This window comes from Ailuropoda melanoleuca, chromosome 2, assembly GCF_002007445.2.
Source record: "Ailuropoda melanoleuca isolate Jingjing chromosome 2, ASM200744v2, whole genome shotgun sequence".
In the NCBI taxonomy this organism is placed as follows: Eukaryota; Metazoa; Chordata; class Mammalia; order Carnivora; family Ursidae; genus Ailuropoda; species Ailuropoda melanoleuca.
This window is the reverse complement of record NC_048219.1, coordinates 129062906-129080178: the sequence shown is the minus strand read 5'-3', so window position 1 is coordinate 129080178 and position 17273 is coordinate 129062906. Positions and strand designations below refer to the sequence as shown.

At 44.0% G+C, this 17273-nt stretch overlaps 1 protein-coding gene across 1 annotated transcript in view; it reads right to left on the bottom strand.

Moving 5' to 3' along the window:
- The window catches only part of TANC1 (tetratricopeptide repeat, ankyrin repeat and coiled-coil containing 1), a 235757-nt gene that overhangs the window by 82401 nt on the left and 136083 nt on the right, over positions 1-17273 (bottom strand). Inside the window, 1 exon segment of the mRNA XM_034643399.1 lies at positions 3113-3217. Coding sequence (XP_034499290.1) covers positions 3113-3217 — 105 coding nt within the window.

Here is a 17273-nt window from a genome sequence, read left to right as displayed (position 1 = left end):
TTCAAAGAAATATAGCTGTGAATCCCACTGCAATTTAATAATTCTAATTTATCTGTTGTTTTTTAAAATTTTCCCTTAAGGCAGAGGTATTATCTTGTGGGAAAAGGACATTCTCCCTCTATATAATATGTTGGTTTAGCAAAAGGAAGCTCATTTGTGAAGAACATATTCTGTATGAGACACAGATTATTAGAACTATTTGGCAGGAAAAGGGGGACTTTATTTTGTTTGAGGAGCTTATTAGGTCACTCTTTTTTTTCCCCCGGAGTAGAAAATGCTGTTCTTCCAAAATATTTTAGAATATTGAATAAGTAGAATATATTTCTCTAAAGATGCTTCCAGGTGAATGTAAAATTTAACAGATTGATTCTTCGCATGTAATAAAAATATACATCTGCCCATATCATACAACCCACTTTCCAGATGGCTAAAATATGCAAATTCGCATAAATACAATTACTAATAAATTAATGAACAAATTCAAAGTGCTCATTGGTTTTGCTTTACTTTGATTTAAATTTCAAACAGCTAAGAATCAAGAATTTATGGAGCTAAACCATAAAACGAGGCAGCTTAGTCTGGGAAGGGTATTTCAAACATTTAGGAGTAACTTGATATTTCATGAACCTATGGGAAATCTCAAAAGCATTTCACAAAGAGCTGTTTTCAATAGTTTGTTAGTCTGGTGAATACTGAAATGCTGTCATTGACAGCATCCAGAAAAGCATCTTCAAGATTAAAAAGAAAATGCCCAAAGAAAATATGAAAAGCATAAGACCAAATTTCAAGTTAAAACTTAAGTGATGACACTTGATATTCAACCCTAGGGAGTAAGTCTGTCTACCATACATTAGTGCATGCTTGGGTTAATACCCAAACTCAATCAGTTGTAGTTTGCTCCAGCCTCACCTTTAGGTTCACTGACCTGGGTATAAAATTTACACTTTAATATAGCAGATTTAATTAACCCTCTTGTAATGTAAAAGATTCCGTGGGGATTACAAAACACACCATCCTTTACTAATTGTCAAGCTGAATAGTGTTAAGCAACCACTTTCTCGTGAACCAACAGATAACTGCGGGGGCTTCCACCAACATCATGGCTATCCATACAAGGCCATATGCTTATAAACATGAACCATACCTCTTTCCCTTTTCCTGAATACTTAAAGGGAAAACATACCCTATTTCTTAATTCTAGACCAAACTTCTGAAACTTCTGGTCTCTATTCACAGCCCAGGTATGTCATAATTTCAGTCCCCTTGGAGACAGACAATGCTGAGTCTGAGGTCTCAGGAGTGAGTGCATGGTGCAAACTGCAGGTTATGCTAACAATATCAGTCTTTACACTTGAATTAGTTCACCAGGCACCCAAGCAGGAGAATGCCTCCCCCAAGAAAAATAGCTGATTCCACCTTGGGCAAGAGGGGAAAAGCTGATAATGGGAACTGTTTTTAACCTCTCTTCTTTGCCCAATACAAATCCTAAATTTCTCCCCCATTCTTACCCCAGAGGGAGTCCTAAACTCTACACAGGACCTCAATGATATTCCCCACCAGGGAGAAAGGTTACATCATGAAGTCTAGGCCAAACACCAAGGGCATAAACGACCAGGACTTCAAAGGCTTTGGAGGGTGCGGATGAGGGTAAGGGGGGGTTTATTCTGAAATGAGCAACATCTTGGTAAATCTGATCACTGATATTCACTTCAGAGGACCAGGTTTTTTTTTCTTTCAAAATCCAGCATAGAAATGAGAGAAGAAATCTGAAAATAGACACTCTCACACATGAATTCACCACCAAGAGGGTCCTCATGTATACAGAATGGCCATCCTACCAGACACCACCGGGGACTCTCCCCTCTTCACGCACCTGGTGCCCTGCCCCTCCTCAGCACAAATCCTACTGTGAACCTCTTACCCAAACCAAACAGCTCAGTGCCTGGACAGAAGGGAAAGGGTACAATTTCTCATGCCAAGACGCAGGCAACAGCACCTCTTCCCTGCCCGCAACGCCCAGCTCCTGCCCCATCTCATCTCCCACCCATTCCAAACTCCTCTTGCTGAGGTTTATCTTCTGCCAATTCCTCTTCTCAGCTCATTTTTAGGTTTATTTTCACCACCACCCTTCTTACTCCATTTTCCTACCAGGGCCTACTTTGTACCACTCCACAGTACATATCCACAGAAACACAAAATGCTGTACCCCAGACTACCCACAATTAGGGAGAGGAGAATGCCAGGTATTCCAAAGGGGAAATATGGATGAGCTTTCTCTTCCAGCATTGTTACATAAATTTGTATCTACATTGAAGATAAAATGGGCTTCTCTGCATAAGCCGGGATTCCTAACCACATGTTTCTACAGGAAAATGGGATACAAGTTCAAAACACACAAATCAGAGACCATGAAGTTGTGAGTTGGGGACCCCTTGCTGCCCTGGAATGGAACAAATGGAAAATTCCCAAATTGGTTTCAAAAATAAAGAATTAATACATCTATGAAATACTACAGTTTGTAATGTCTGTTACACTTATTTCCAGTACTAGAAAAAAAAAGATAAAAATATCTTCACTAAAAGATTTCAATTAATTTGGACTTTTTTTTTTTTTGGCTCTTAGTTCAACATTCCCTAAAGAAAAACTTTAGATATTAAAAAACAAAAAGCTTTCAAAAGCTACCAACTGCTTTTAAGAAAGCTGGTTATCAGAAGCTTGTCCAGTGAAAAGTGTCTGCTTTTCAGCGAAAGCCTGTTGAATACTCCAAAACGATGGGAGTACCAAAAAGCCAAACAAAGCAGAGTGCTGGAAGCCGTCTCCTGGCTGGCTTTCCTTTATCTCCCCATGCCGAGAGGTCAGAATTGAGAGGAAATATGGCTCAACACTTAAACAATGCATATGCACCCACTCAACTATTCCTAAGCGGTGTATATAATTCCAAGAATTTACATTAGCTCAACAGATCTCTGGAACTGGACGAGGGGGAAAAAGCCTCCCAGATACATTCAATTTGGCCAAGCATTCCTACAAGAGGCACTCAAGTTTTACTCAGAAATGGAATGTCATTATGTAAAATCTTTTGGGGTGAAAATCATTGAAAACATATTCTTACCATTCTCATTGGGCTCTGCTGCCTTGGACACTTCTCGGAACGGGATTATAACTGCATCTCCAGGCACTCTGGGGCTTTCCACATACTTGGGCTTCCTGACGGGACCTGCAGTGGAACAGATCTGAGTGTGGCTAATTTTTTCCAGACGCAAACAAAGCTTCGGCGTGTACAGTGTGTGTCCTCACCAGGACCCAAATATGCCTCAAGGAAGAGCCGGCCCCTTCTCCTCCCTTGAACACACAGTCATGTCAGTCCAGACGCGGGAATGTCCAGTCCGGGCTGCCAAAGCAGAAACGGGTAAGCTCAGTTTCGAGAACGTCAACTCAGACAAAAACAAAAGCTGCTCTTTTGCTCTGAAGACACTACAGCTGTCTTTGGTGTATGTCAAGGAAGTGATTTTGACATGTTCAAACCTGGACAGCTTCTGGCAAGGGTTTTTTTTAATTTGGAATTTGCCTCTAACTGGGACAGAGACGATTGGGTTGCTTGCTATCTCCAAAGTCAGGAGGCAGGGATTACAAGCAGCCAGGCTGTAGCATCAACACGCCCCGAGCGGCCACAGAGCCGGCATTTTATCACACTGGTGACGCACTGCAATTGTGTGGGGCAGAGAAGGCGATGGCTTTCTTGGCACATGACAGAGCCGCCTTCAAAAAGGCACAGTAGCCAGTCCAGCATGCAACTCGGGGACACGAGAGAGCCCGTCAGTCCCATTTCTCACCTTCCCATCAACCTCAATGCAGCATCGGAAAATCTGGAATTCTTAGTAAGACTGAAGAGACCCCTCACACACTGGTGGTGGCAATGAACAGGTGCAGCCATTTTGGAAAACAGTTTGGCAGTTCCTCAAAAGGTTACACAGTTATTATATGGCCCAGCAATTCTGCTTCTATACTCACACATGTCCACACAGAAGCCTGCACACCCGTGCTCATGGCAGCACCCTCAAGAGCCAAATGTCCATCGACTGATGACAACAAAATGTGATCTATCCATACAGTGGAACAGTACTGGGCAATAAAGAGGAATGGAGTACTGATTTATGCTACAACAGGATGAAACCTGAAAGCACAATGCTACGTGAAGGAAGCCCGTCCCCACAGGCCACATATTATAGGAGTCCATTCGTATGGAATATCCAGAATGGGCGAATTTATGGAAACAAAGAACGAATGGCTGCCAGGGGCTGAGGGATATGCAGGCTAGCAGGGTGATAGCTAAAGGGCATGAGACTTCTTTTTGGGGTGATTAACATGTCCTAAAATTAGTGGTGATGGCTGCACGACCTTGGGAATATACTAAAAACTGCTATAATGTACGCTTTAAATGAGCGGATTATATGCTATGTGAATTATATCTAAATGAAGCCACATTAAAAAAAAAAAAAAAGACAAGCCTGCCAATACTGTCTGTTCCTGTCAAACATCACATTACATTTGGCCCAGAATCACCCACTAGAATTTCATTTTCCTTGGTTGCCTTATATTTAAAGTGTGCTTTTCACAAGGCCACAGAGACAGGGAACCTTTCACACCAGTAAGGGAAAAGCTGGTGGAAAGCGTGGCAGACAGGGGTCCCCAGCCCTCCCTCCTGCTCAGCCCTGAGCCGCAGCCCTGACCCTCTGGGGCCGTGGCTCCGTCACCACACACTGAAGCATCCTTCTGCATCAAACATCTTACGCGGCTAAGGAGTTCTGTGCAGAATGCGCTTTGTGGTGAGAGATGCTGCCATCTAAAGGCCCACTGCAAAAGCATCTACACCAGTATAAAATAGTCCAATTCCCAGCCGCCTACAATGTACTACACATTAAAACAGGCCACATTATCAAAGAAGCGTATGGTACTTGACAGATAGGGATATTATTTCAAACTTTAGAAATCATGGTTTTTAAATGGCTAACACAGTATTTAATCACATGGCTGTCTCCATAATTTATTTAACCCTGTCAGAAAGGGGATTTTTCAAAGGTTAAATTGGAATGGTTATAGGGGAAGACAGAGAACACATTCACAATATGAATGGAGGATGTAGGCTACACAGCAGAATACAAAGCGTTACTCAGATTTTCTCTAAAACATACGCATACCCCTATATAAATATGCATGGAGAGAAGACTGGGGGGGTACGGGGAAATTTAACATATTTGCTATGAAGGAGCCAGAGACTAGGAAGAAGGGCTCTAACAGGGCAGGAAGAAATGGAACCAGGACAAGTACAAGAACCTTTCTACACGTTTGGTTTCTGACCTATTCTCTGTGGTAAAAGAGATCATGGGCACCTTACTGTCCAATGACTCAAATTGCCCCAACCAAGACTCAAATTGCCACTGCTCAAGAGACACATGTAAATTTCTGCTCACCTTAACTCTTCAGGTATAGTAACTGCAAACCTAAGCAGCAGATCTATTTACAGGTTCCAATCCACCTACTCCATATATCCTTCAAAAATATTTTCTTTCTTTCTTTTTTTTTTTTAAAGATTTTATTTATTTATTTGACAGAGATAGAGACAGCCAGCGAGAGAGGGAACACAAGCAGGGGGAGTGGGAGAGGAAGAAGCAGGCTCATAGTGGAGGAGCCTGATGTGGGGCTCGATCCCATAACGCCAGGATCACGCCCTGAGCCGAAGGCAGACGCTTAACCGCTGTGCCACCCAGGCGCCCCTCAAAAATATTTTCTAATAGTGAGTACTCTCTTCAAACATGGGCTATTTCACATGGATGTACAATGGTTTTTATGAATGGCTGGAACATTGAACCCCAGCGTCACTCAGAGCCTTCAGAAAGCATCCACGCCCATCCATTTAACGGTCTATGACTGTGTTCTATTCAGAGGCCAACTGCTAACTATAAGAAAGACTCAGCATTGAGGAGTCAGTGTGTTAAGAGCAGAGCCTCTGGAATTGGGCAGACCTACCTAGGTCCCCAGCCTCCGCAGCTCGGGCCTCAGTAATATCGCAGAGCTAACAGATGAACAAGTAAGCCTCCTGTTCCCAGGGAACCGTCCACGAGAGCAGAGACAGGTGGATCCGGTTCCCAGGCCTAGCACAGTGCCTGGAACAGTAAACAGTGATGCTAGATAGGAAAGGAGATATGGACTATCACAAAGCAGATAGAACGTGTATTCAGGGGTCACACAGGCTCAGCACTTACATACATTAATTCATTCGGTGGAAGTAACTTTGGGAGAAGAGCACTACTTTGATTTTTAGGTCAGGAAACTGAGGCTCAAGTCAGTTAAACAAGTTCGTCATGACCCACTCACAGCAAAACACTAGGTCTGTGGTCCATGCAGGTTTGAAGCCCGTGTACTCAGCCAGCACTCAGCACTGATAAAAGTGGAAAACCCAGATGAAACATGCAGTCCCAGAAAAGGCCAGAGCAACAGAACCTTCCACCACCACCTAGTCATCCACAGACCTTAGGATAGACAACAAATATTTTATTCATATTTGTCTCTGATAATCCCTTTTACTAGGAGTTGAGATACTATGAAGTGATTATAGGCATACTTGAAATATTGCAGATACTGCAATAAAGTGAGTCAAATGAATTTTTTGGTTTCCCAGGGCATGTGAAACTATGTTTACGCTGTGATCTGTTAAGTATGCAACAGCATTATGTCTAAAATCAATGTGCATACCTTAATTAAGAATTACTTTACTGTGAGGGGCGCCTGGGTGGCACAGCGGTTAAGCGTCTGCCTTCGGCTCAGGGAGTGATCCCAGCGTTATGGGATCGAGCCCCACATCAGGCTCTTCTGCAATGAGCCTGCTTCTTCCTCTCCCACTCCCCCTGCTTGTGTTCCCTCTCTCGCTGGCTGTCTCTATCTCTGTTGAATAAATAAATAAAATCTTAAAAAAAAAAAAAAAAAGAATTACTTTACTGTGAAACAATGCCAACTATCATGTGACCGTTCAGTGAGTCGTAATCTTTTTGCTAGTGGAGGGCCTTGCCTTGATGTTGGTGGCTGCTGCTGGATCAGGGTGGTGGTTGCAGAAGGTTGTGGTGGCTGTGCCAATTTCTTAAAGCAAGAAAACAATGAAGTTTGCTACATCAATGGACTCTTTCTTTCACGAATGAATTCTCTGTAGCATGTGATGCTATTTAACAATATTTTACCCACAGAACTCCCTTCATATTTACAGTCAAACCTCTTAAATCCTGCTACTACATTATCAACTAAGTTTAGGTAATATTCTAAACCCTTCGTTGTCATTTCAACAATCTTCGTGGTATCTTCACCGGAAGTAGATTCCATCTCAAGAAATTATTTATCCATAAGAAGCAATCCTCATCCATTAAAGTTTGATCATGACATTGCAGCAATTCAGTCCCATCTACAGGCTCCACTTCCACTTGGAGTTCTCTTGCTGTTTCCACCGTATCAGCAGTTACTTCCTCCACTGAAGTCTTGGACCCTCAAAGTCCTCCACGAGGGTTGGAATCAGCTTCTCCAAACTCCTGTTAATGTTGATATGCTGACCATGTCCCATGAATCATGAATATTCTTAATGGCATCTAGAATGGTGAATCCTTTCCAGAAGGTTTTCAATTTATGTTTCCCAGATCCATCAGAGGAGAATCACTATCTGTGGCAGTGATAGCCTTCCAAAATATATTTCTTAAATAGGACTTGAAAGTTGAAACTTACTCCTTGGTCCTTGGGCTGCAGAATGGATGTTGTGCTAACAAGCACAAAAACACTGAGCTCGTTGGACATCTCCATCAGAGCTCTTGAGTGACCAGGTGCATTGTCAACGAGCAGTAACATTTTGAAGGGAATCTTATCCTGAGTAGGTCTCAACAGTGGGCTTAAAATATTCAGTAAACCATGTTGTAAACAGATGTGCTGTCATCCAGGCTTTGTTTTTCCATATACAGAGCATAGGCAGAACACATTTATATTAATGCTTAAGGATCCTAGGATTTGGAGAATGGTAAATTAGCATCGATTTCAACTTAAAGTCACCAACTGCATTAGTCCCTAACAAGAGACAATCTGCCCCCTTTAAAGCTTTGGAGCCAGGCATCAACTTCTCTCTCGTTATGAAAGTGCTAGATGGCATCTTCAGGAACCAACCTCTATTAGCATCAAACTTTTCTTCTACAGGGGCGCCTGGGTGGCACAGCGGTTGAGCGGCTGCCTTCGGCTCAGGGCGTGATCTCGGCGTTATGGGATCGAGCCCCACATCAGGCTCCTCTGCTGTGAGCCTGCTTCTTCCTCTCCCACTCCCCCTGCTTGTGTTCCCTCTCTCGCTGGCTGTCTCTATCTCTGTTGAATAAATAAAATAAATAAAATTTAAAAAAAAAAAAAAACAACCTTTTCTTCTACAGCTTCCTCATCTCACCTCAGCCTTCACGAACTGAAAAGAATTAAGGTCTTACTCTGGATTAGTTTTTGTCTTAAGAAAATGTGGTGGCGAGTTTGATCTTCTATCCAGACCACTAAAACTTTCTCCCTATCAGCAATAAGGCTGTTTTTGCTTTCTTATTCATGTGATCACTGGAGCAGTACTTTTAATTTCCTTCAAGAACCTTCCTTCTGCATTCACAGCTTGGGTAACTATTTGGTGCAAGAGGCCTGGCTTTTGGCCTATCTCAGTTTTTGATATGTCTTCCTCACTAAGCTTAATCATGTGTAGCTTTTGATTTAAAGTGAGAGATATGTGACCTCTTCCTTTCACTTGAACACTCAGAGGACACTGTAGGGTTATTAAGTGACCTAATTTCAATGTTGTTGTGTCTCAGGGAATACTGAGGCCCAAGGAGAGAGAAAAGAGATGGGGGAATGGCTGTTTGGTGGAACAGTCAGAATATACCCAACACTGATCAATTAGTGTGCTGTCTCATATGGGCACAGTTCATGGCACCCCAAAACAATTACAACAGAGGATCACTGACCACAGATCACAATAACAAAGAGAGTAATGAAAAAGTTTGAAATATTGCAAGAATTATCGAAATGTGACACAGAGACATCAAGTGAGCAAATGCAGCTGGAAAAACAGTGCCAACAGACTTGCTGGACAGAGTGTTGCCACAAATCTTCAATTTGCAAAACTGCAACATCTGGGACGTGCAATGGAGCGAAGTGCCATCAGACGAGGTATGGCTGCATAAATGACTGCACTCCAACATGATCCTTTTATTTAAATTGCTTTCCACAAACAGCTGAACCTCAAATGCTACAAAACAAGAAAAATTTATAACTGTAGAGGTTTTGCTCCTTCCTCCTCTCAATTGCTCATTAGAGAATCTTTGCACACTTTCCATAAAACATAGCAAATGAACACTCGTTTGCCTTTACTCCTTTTCAAAACAACATTAAAGTTGTAGGAAAGGGTTTGAGGGACCGTTGGGGAAAGGAGAACACCACAGGCAAGACACCAAACTTCTGAACCTGGGAAACAGTTTGCCAAGGAGCAGTGAATTGAGCGGGCTAGAAAAGGTTAGCGCTAGGGTAGCGGACGGGACGGCTCAGCCTCAGAGATGGGAGGTATGTCTGAAGACAGAGGCATGGATGGGGCCACATGGGATCAGGGCTTGAGAATCTATTTCAGGGAGAGATAGACCCTCAGAACCAGGAAGCATTCCCTCTCTCATCCTGGAGGCTGAGATTTTCTCTGGAAAGGCTGAATGCCAAGACCATAGAGACTCAAGAGCTCAACGGGAGTGCTAAACTAAAAAACTGGGATTAAGAAAAATGCCACATGCAGATTGGTGGGCCCCAGATGTACCCTCACCCTGAGCTGTGAGATCAGAGGCAGCAAACTAGTACATCATGACAGAAAGACATCAGAGGACTCCTCTCCGGGGAAAGTCACCAAGAGAAAAGACCCGTAAGTAACCAGTTAGGGACATCCTCTGGAAGAAACGGCAGATTCCTGACCAATCATGGCGCCACAAAGCCTGTCCTCAACACCTACCCATCTCTTTCAATCAGCTTCTTTGCTCTTCAGATACAAACTAGGATCAGACAGTCAAGGAAGACACTACCCTGAAAGACCGCAACTGAAACAAGTACAAAACTGTGAGGAATCAGAGACAACAGGAGGAACACCCTCCAGAATGGGAAGAATTATTGCTTCCATGACCCAAAGGGCTACCATGACAAGGGGCACCTAGTGTCCACATCGTGGGCAGCTGAGCAGACTGACTGACGGATGAGGAGAAAAGAGGCCACGGCAGCAGGAGCCATGTGACCACCAGGCACCCATCTCACGCCTGATCTGCTATTAAACCACAGTGACACGGATTTCTACATCACTGAAACAAACTCTTCTAAAAGCAAGTGGCCACCTTGTCAAGAGAGAACCAAACTGAGAATTCCATCTCCTCACCACCCTCTTACCCAGGGGATACTACTGCCTAGCACCTTTCTACACACAGCTTTCTGTTTAAAATAAAACACTCAATGTTCCCAAGCATAAGCTACCTTAAAGTAAAATAATTTCCCCGTTTTGCTATCAGGTTAATCCCCACAAAACCAAAATAGAATACCACATAATAATTATGCAGAAAGCAGGTATGTTGGCTACTATGGGTTTTTTGGGGGGCGGGGGAGAGAAGGAGTGAGAGAACCTTAAGTAGGCTCCATGCCCAGCGTGATCTCACAACCCTGAGATCGTGACCTGAGCCAAAATCAGGAGTTAGACACTCAATGACTGAGCCACCCAAGGTGCCCCTGTTGGCTACTATGTTTTAAGGCAAGGGTTCCTTAGAAACAATACAGGACTGTCAGGTATTAGCTTGAAAATCAGCAAGGGGAACCTGGCTGGCTCAGTCCATAGAGCATGTGACTCTAAATCTCAGGGTTCTGAGTTTGAGGCTCATGGCAGGTGTAGAGATCACTTAAAAAAAAAAATAGTGGGGAAATCAGCTCATGTAGAGGCCAACATGTTTCCCTGTCACAGTGGCCTCACCTTCCAATCACTCCTGGGCAGCTCACCCACCACACTGGTATAAAGCACTTTTCAAGCTTTACTGTGTATAGAGATCACTGGCGGCCGGGGGAGGGGAGGGTCTTGTTAAAATGAAGATTCTGATGTCCTTACTAGATATGGCTGGGACCATAGCCATACTTCAGTAGCAAAGGTATCAAGTAGGATAGCGCAGGCCACCATGGACAAGGCCCCTAAGGGAGACCACCCTTCTTCCGTTCAGATCTGAACAGGGTCTAGGATCATGTGGTTGGGGCACCAACTTGCCCAGTTTACCAAGTTTTAGACAAATAAGAATGCTCTCAATCATAAATGGGAATGGTTCTCGATCATAACCCATTTCATAGCAACTCTGGATTCCTTACCTCATCTAGATTCCCGCACCCCCCAACCCCATTCTCTACTATGTGATACAGGGGAAGGTCCTCAAGTTTAAAGATAAAGGGCTCTGAAGAGAAACCGACACATGCCCCCAGAGAGGTTAAACAAGTTCCCAGTATGCAGCTTGCATGAGAAGAACTCCTGCCAGCTCTTTTCATTGTACAGAAGGGCCTGTGTCTGTCTGGGAGGGGGATCGCAAACCACCCTTAATCACTTCAGTCTACAACCTTGGAGGCAGGCCTTCTCCCCATTGAGTCCTCTGCCTTTATGTAAATCTCCAAATATACTTTTCCCAGTGGCCAGTTTTCCTACTCTTTTTGACATTTTAATCACACGGCTGACTATTCTGCTGCTTAGAAACTGCCATATAAGGAATATTTTTTAAAAGGGATGGCAGAAATAAACCAAACTGGGCTTTATCTCCAGGCAGTGAAAGACAGAAGGGCAGGGGTTACTTTTCATTTCTGAGTGTTTCAGTTAAAAATAATTTTATATATATATATGCAATATTTGAGACGCAGAACACCTGAGGCTACTTATTGCATTTAAAGCAGTCTTACATTTTTCACAACATCTGGAGACTATGAAAAGTGACACTTTGTATTATCATTTTAGAGATTTTTTTTTTTTAAAGCATCTTGAACTTTCACAGAAAAGGTTCCTGTCAATTTTATCTGGTCTGGGGTTTTCATTTTATACTGGGAAATGGTCACAAAAAGAGGGGAACAATAAAAAGGATAAGTAAGAGATTTCCTTTGGGGGATGGAAGCTTTATCGTTAAAGCAAATATCATTAGTCAATTCCCAAATGGTGAACTATGGTAAACTATCAGATCACAGTTGGGATTTTTAAAGGGCATGATACTTAGAGCTTCCAATGTCCAACCCTTCTCCCTCCTGTACCCCAAAAGGCAAGTGTTGCAGGGAGGAAGAGACACACACTTGGAACTGAGAAAGGGGGACAATCTGGCATGAGGGCATGACGGGACCACCTAGCTGGGACTGGGCTGTCCTGCCTCCCTGCTGCTTTGTCCTGTGCTGAGCTGAGGCAGGGCAGGTGAGCTGGTGGACCTACCCACAACCCTACCTGTGAAGGGTGAGAGCTTCTTGGGAGGATTCACTTTGAGGGAAGAAGGAGCCAGAAAATGAACTGACCCAGTCAGGAAGCCTCGACCCAAAGGGAGGGTAATTTCAAGCACAGTGTGTTGTCCATCACTTGGATTTCTCCCACAAGAAGCAGGGCAGAGCCTGCAAATAAAAACCCAAAACGCTGCTTGAGATAGCTCTACTCCACACAGAGACAGGCAGCACGAGGCTCCCCTACCCCACATGCCTGGGAACTGGGAGCTGATGAGAGGCAAGGCACCAGGAAGAGTGCCTCAGCTCCCTCAGCAGAAGCTTCTCTGGTCTGCCCCCTGGAAGCCTCCAGATACTTCTAGAAACACTTTTACAACTGCCTGGGGCCTTGTGCAGGGAGAGGAGGACAGTAAGTCAGTGTAATCTGAGTTGTTATTACTGTGTATAACCCCCTCCCTACCTCAAGACAGGTGAGGTCTGCGGAAATTCAGGCTAATTCTAGGGAAGAAAAAACAGAAGGAGAGAGGAAAACAACGGGTCACCTGCTAATGGTGACTGAAATAGTTATCTGACATTATTCTCTCTCAATAAGCCTCCTTTGTCCTATTTCGAATACCTTATTTTTTAAGAGTGCATTGAGAAGGGCATGCAGCGTTATTCCTTCATGCAATGCACAAAGCCCCGTGTGATATAAATGTGCATTGCCATTCAGGCACTTAAATCTAGTAGCAAAACTGTTTCAAAATGGAGCCACGTTCCTTTCAATAAATCAGCTTTAAAATAAACGTTGACAATGATTCTCTAGTCTCAGTTTGTAGTGTGCATGTTTACAGCACTATGAGTATAATAAACCCCTAGCTCAACAAAATACCGAGTAATATTTCTACTTTCTTCCAACGCAGTTTGATCTGTCATGCTGTTCCTATGCTGAACCTGTTTTTCTACACAAAAGCAGAGAAATCCATTCATTCACCTTATTTACTCAACAACTATCCACTGGCATCCACTGCACGCCAGGCACAGGGTGAGAACAAGACATCAACATGCTCTCCCGAGGCTCTCAGATAAGGGGACAAAACTCTATCATATTGCCTAAATTTTATTTCCAAACACTTCAACATAAATAATGTGATATAAATGTGTGTCAGGTGCCTTTAAGCTACTGCCTAAAAACAATTGTCTTAATCCAGAATACAGACTCCAGAGGTTAACTAGTTGTTTTTTTTTTTTTAAAGATATTATTTATTTATTTATTTATTTGACAGAAAGAGAGACAGCCAACGAGAGAGGGAACACAAGCAGGGGAGTGGGAGAGAAAGAAGCAGGCTCCCAGCGGAGCAGGGAGCCCAATGCAGGGCTCAATCCCAGGACTCTGGGATCACACCCCGAGCCAAAGGCAGATGCTTAACTGAGCCATCCAGGAGCCCCCTTTTAAGATTTTATTTATTTGAGGAAAAGAGAGAGAAAGCATGCAGAAGGGGAAGGGCAAAGAGAGAATCTCAAGCAGACTCCGTGCTGAGCGTGGAGGCTGGCACGGGGGCTCGATCACATGACCCTGAGACCTTGACCCTAGCTGAAACCAAGAGTTGGGTGCTTAACCAACTAAGCCACCCAAGTGCCCTGATGTTAACTAGCTTTTAAACGAAAGGCCAGGGGCACCTGCGTGGCTCAGTCAGTTAAGCTACTGACTCTTGATTTCAGCTCAGGTCATGATCTCAGGGTCTTAAGATCAAGCCCTGCACAGGGCTCTGCCCTCAGCACAGAGTTGGCTTGAGATTCTCTCCCTCTGCCCCTCCCCTCCCCTCCAGAGCACAAGTATGTGTGTTCAATCTCTCTCTCTCTCAAATAAATAAATAAAATTTTTGAAAAAAAAAATAGGGACATCTAGGTGGCTCTGTTGGTTAAGGGTCAGACTCCTGATTTCAGCTCAGATCATGATCTCAGGGTCATGAGATCAGCACAGCATGGGGCTCCGTGCTCAGCATGGAGTCTGCTTGAGAGTCTCCCTCTCCCTCTGCCCCTCCCCCTGCTTGCACACTCTCTGTCACTCTCTCTCTCTCTCTCTCTCTAGTAAATAAAATCTTAAAAAAAACAAAATAAAATAAAAGGCAACACTCGAGAGCAGACCACCACAAGTCAGTCAGCTAGCCATCCTTACCACAAGTTAGCACACTTCAGGTCAAAAATGGACTTCCACACTGACTAAATCACTGACTTTGTTAATCAGTTTGTGGTTATTGGAAGTTTATTTTCATTGGTGAAATTCATATTGGAGTTAAGAGGATTAACCATAAACACCCTGGAAACACTCTGACCTTCATAAGACCCAGGTATGAAAATCTAGCAGACCCTCAGAAAGGTGTCCTAGGCTTAATAGGTAAAGGGCCCAGGTCCAGCTGCTGATTCCAGGGAATTATTTGGCCCCAGTGCAAAATGGTAGATAACTGAAATTCTGTCTGTGGTAGGCAGAACCTTGAAAGATGTCACTCCAAGATTCCTGTCCTCCGGTTACCAAACACAATCTGGGTACTGCTGTGAAGGGGTCCTGCAGATGGAATTTAGAATTAAAGTTACTAATCAGGTGACCTTAAACTAGCGAGATTATCCTGGATTACTGGGTAGACCCAATGTACTCACACGAGCCCTTAAAAGCAGAAGAGGAAGACTAAAGAGTCAGTCTTCATTTCACATGCACATGTGACATCCCTGGGGGCGTTTCAGAAACACTTTTACAAGGGTAGCATGTCAGTGTAATCTGTGTTATTACTAATGTGACCCTGTCCATACCTAAAGAGTAGGAGGTGAGATAAGGCAGAATCTGGGGGAGACGATCAGAGAGACTCACAGCATAAGAAGGATTCAAACTTCTGGACTTGCCACATTGCTAGCTTTGAAGATGGATAGCTTTGCTTTGCAGCCACAAGCAAAGGAATGCAGACACCCCTAAAAGCTGAGAACAATCCCCAGCCCCAGGGACCTCACTCCCATAGCCACGTGGCATGGAGTTCTGCCAATGTGAACGAGCTTGGGAGTGCCTCATCCCTTCAGCCTCTGGGAAGGGTGCAGCCTGGCCAACATCTTCAGTGGGCCTTGGGAAATCAGAGCCAAGAACCAGCTGTGCCACTCTATGCCTAGACTTCTAACCTATAAAACTGTGAGATAATAAATTTGTTTTAAGCATATATATTTGTAGTAATTTCTTAGGCAACAATGAAAAACTAATATATTGTCTATGAAATACTGTCATACTTGCTACAGGTAACCATGAATGCAAGGGCACCAATCCTCTAAAAGAACTGAGCTGGAACTTTACTATGTATATAAAACAGGTTATATGGTTGCATTGAGCCGCCAGCCTGCTAATGAATCTACATGAGGAAAGAACCTTGTCTGAGCCTTGTTTTCATTCACACCTGACTTTATAGGGGAGAAATCTCTAGCCCTCACCTCTAACTATTGGTAGAAATTATAATTCACCATAAAGATCTAATGCCTGAAGTTGGTTTTTATCATGCTGGTAAGAATCATTAACCAAACCCTCATAAATAAATGGCTAACCACAAACCCTGGTTTTAAGATGTCCCTAAGGGAAAAATCTGACTCCTTCCTGGAATGGTAATTTCAGAGTTTCCCTAAGGAACTAGGGAAGAAGCCCATAAGAGAAAGGGTTCTCCTGTTACTCACACAAGCAGGAAATGAGCCCCATACTGAGTGGTGAAGTACCAACTCTAAAAAGAGGGAGGCAGCATCCCCGGGAACTTTCTTTCCCTGAAGGTTCAGACCAATCACGTTCAAAGTACGGTCCCTAGACCGGGAACAAGAGCATGACCAGGGATCTCGTTCAATCTCTCAGCGCCATCCCCGACCGAGCGATACTGATGAGCCCTCAGGTTTGAAACCCACTGGGTTAGCCTGTCCTGTTAGCTACACAAGACCTTGCCCATGCCCCGAAGCAGCTTACAATCAAGTATATAGATCACACTGGGACACTGCCACCAAGACCAGTGTTAAGTGATGTGGGGAGGACAGCAGTAGTAGAGGCAAGAGGCAGGACCTGAGCTAGGGAGAGAGGAGCCCGCGGGGCATCACACCAGACAGTGCAGAGAGGTGGGGAAGATGGTGTTTTCCTCTTCCCACTCCTACACAGGATGAAAGCTGCTTGAGAAAGAGAGCCTGGCCCCTTGTTGGCTCCCTTAGACTACTGTGTACTCAAGGAGTGCACAAATACTAGTTCTGACAAGAAAAACTTTCTCCTCTTTAAATGAATTAAGCCTATTCACTATAAACTAATAACTTCTAAGGAATATCCTGCTTCAGGACCATTTTTCAAATATTCAGCACAGTCACTACTATGGAATCCTGTTCTAACCTCATTCATTCTTCCTGTCAAAAGGGTGGAAGATTTAGGGGTAAGGGAAGAGGTGGGAGGGAAAAGCATGGGTCCCAGTACATCCAGAGGTTCCCACCTGTTGGCCGGTACTCCATGAGCCCCCGCTAACCGCTCAGGAGAGGGCAGAAGAGCAGTCCTATGCCTCAGTCATCAGCTCCCTTCCCATTCTTCCACAGTGGCCACGTCAAGACTTCTCTATTCCCCTCAAACAAACCTCAGATGCACACACACCCCCCACCCTATACAGGAACCCTCATGGCCTCCATCACAGAGATAATGGCATCAAAAGGAGCCATCTGAAACTTTGTTCAGCTCCATCCTCCCACTTACTTGCAGTAATACTCATCCTGTCACACCCACGTAAAGCTAATCC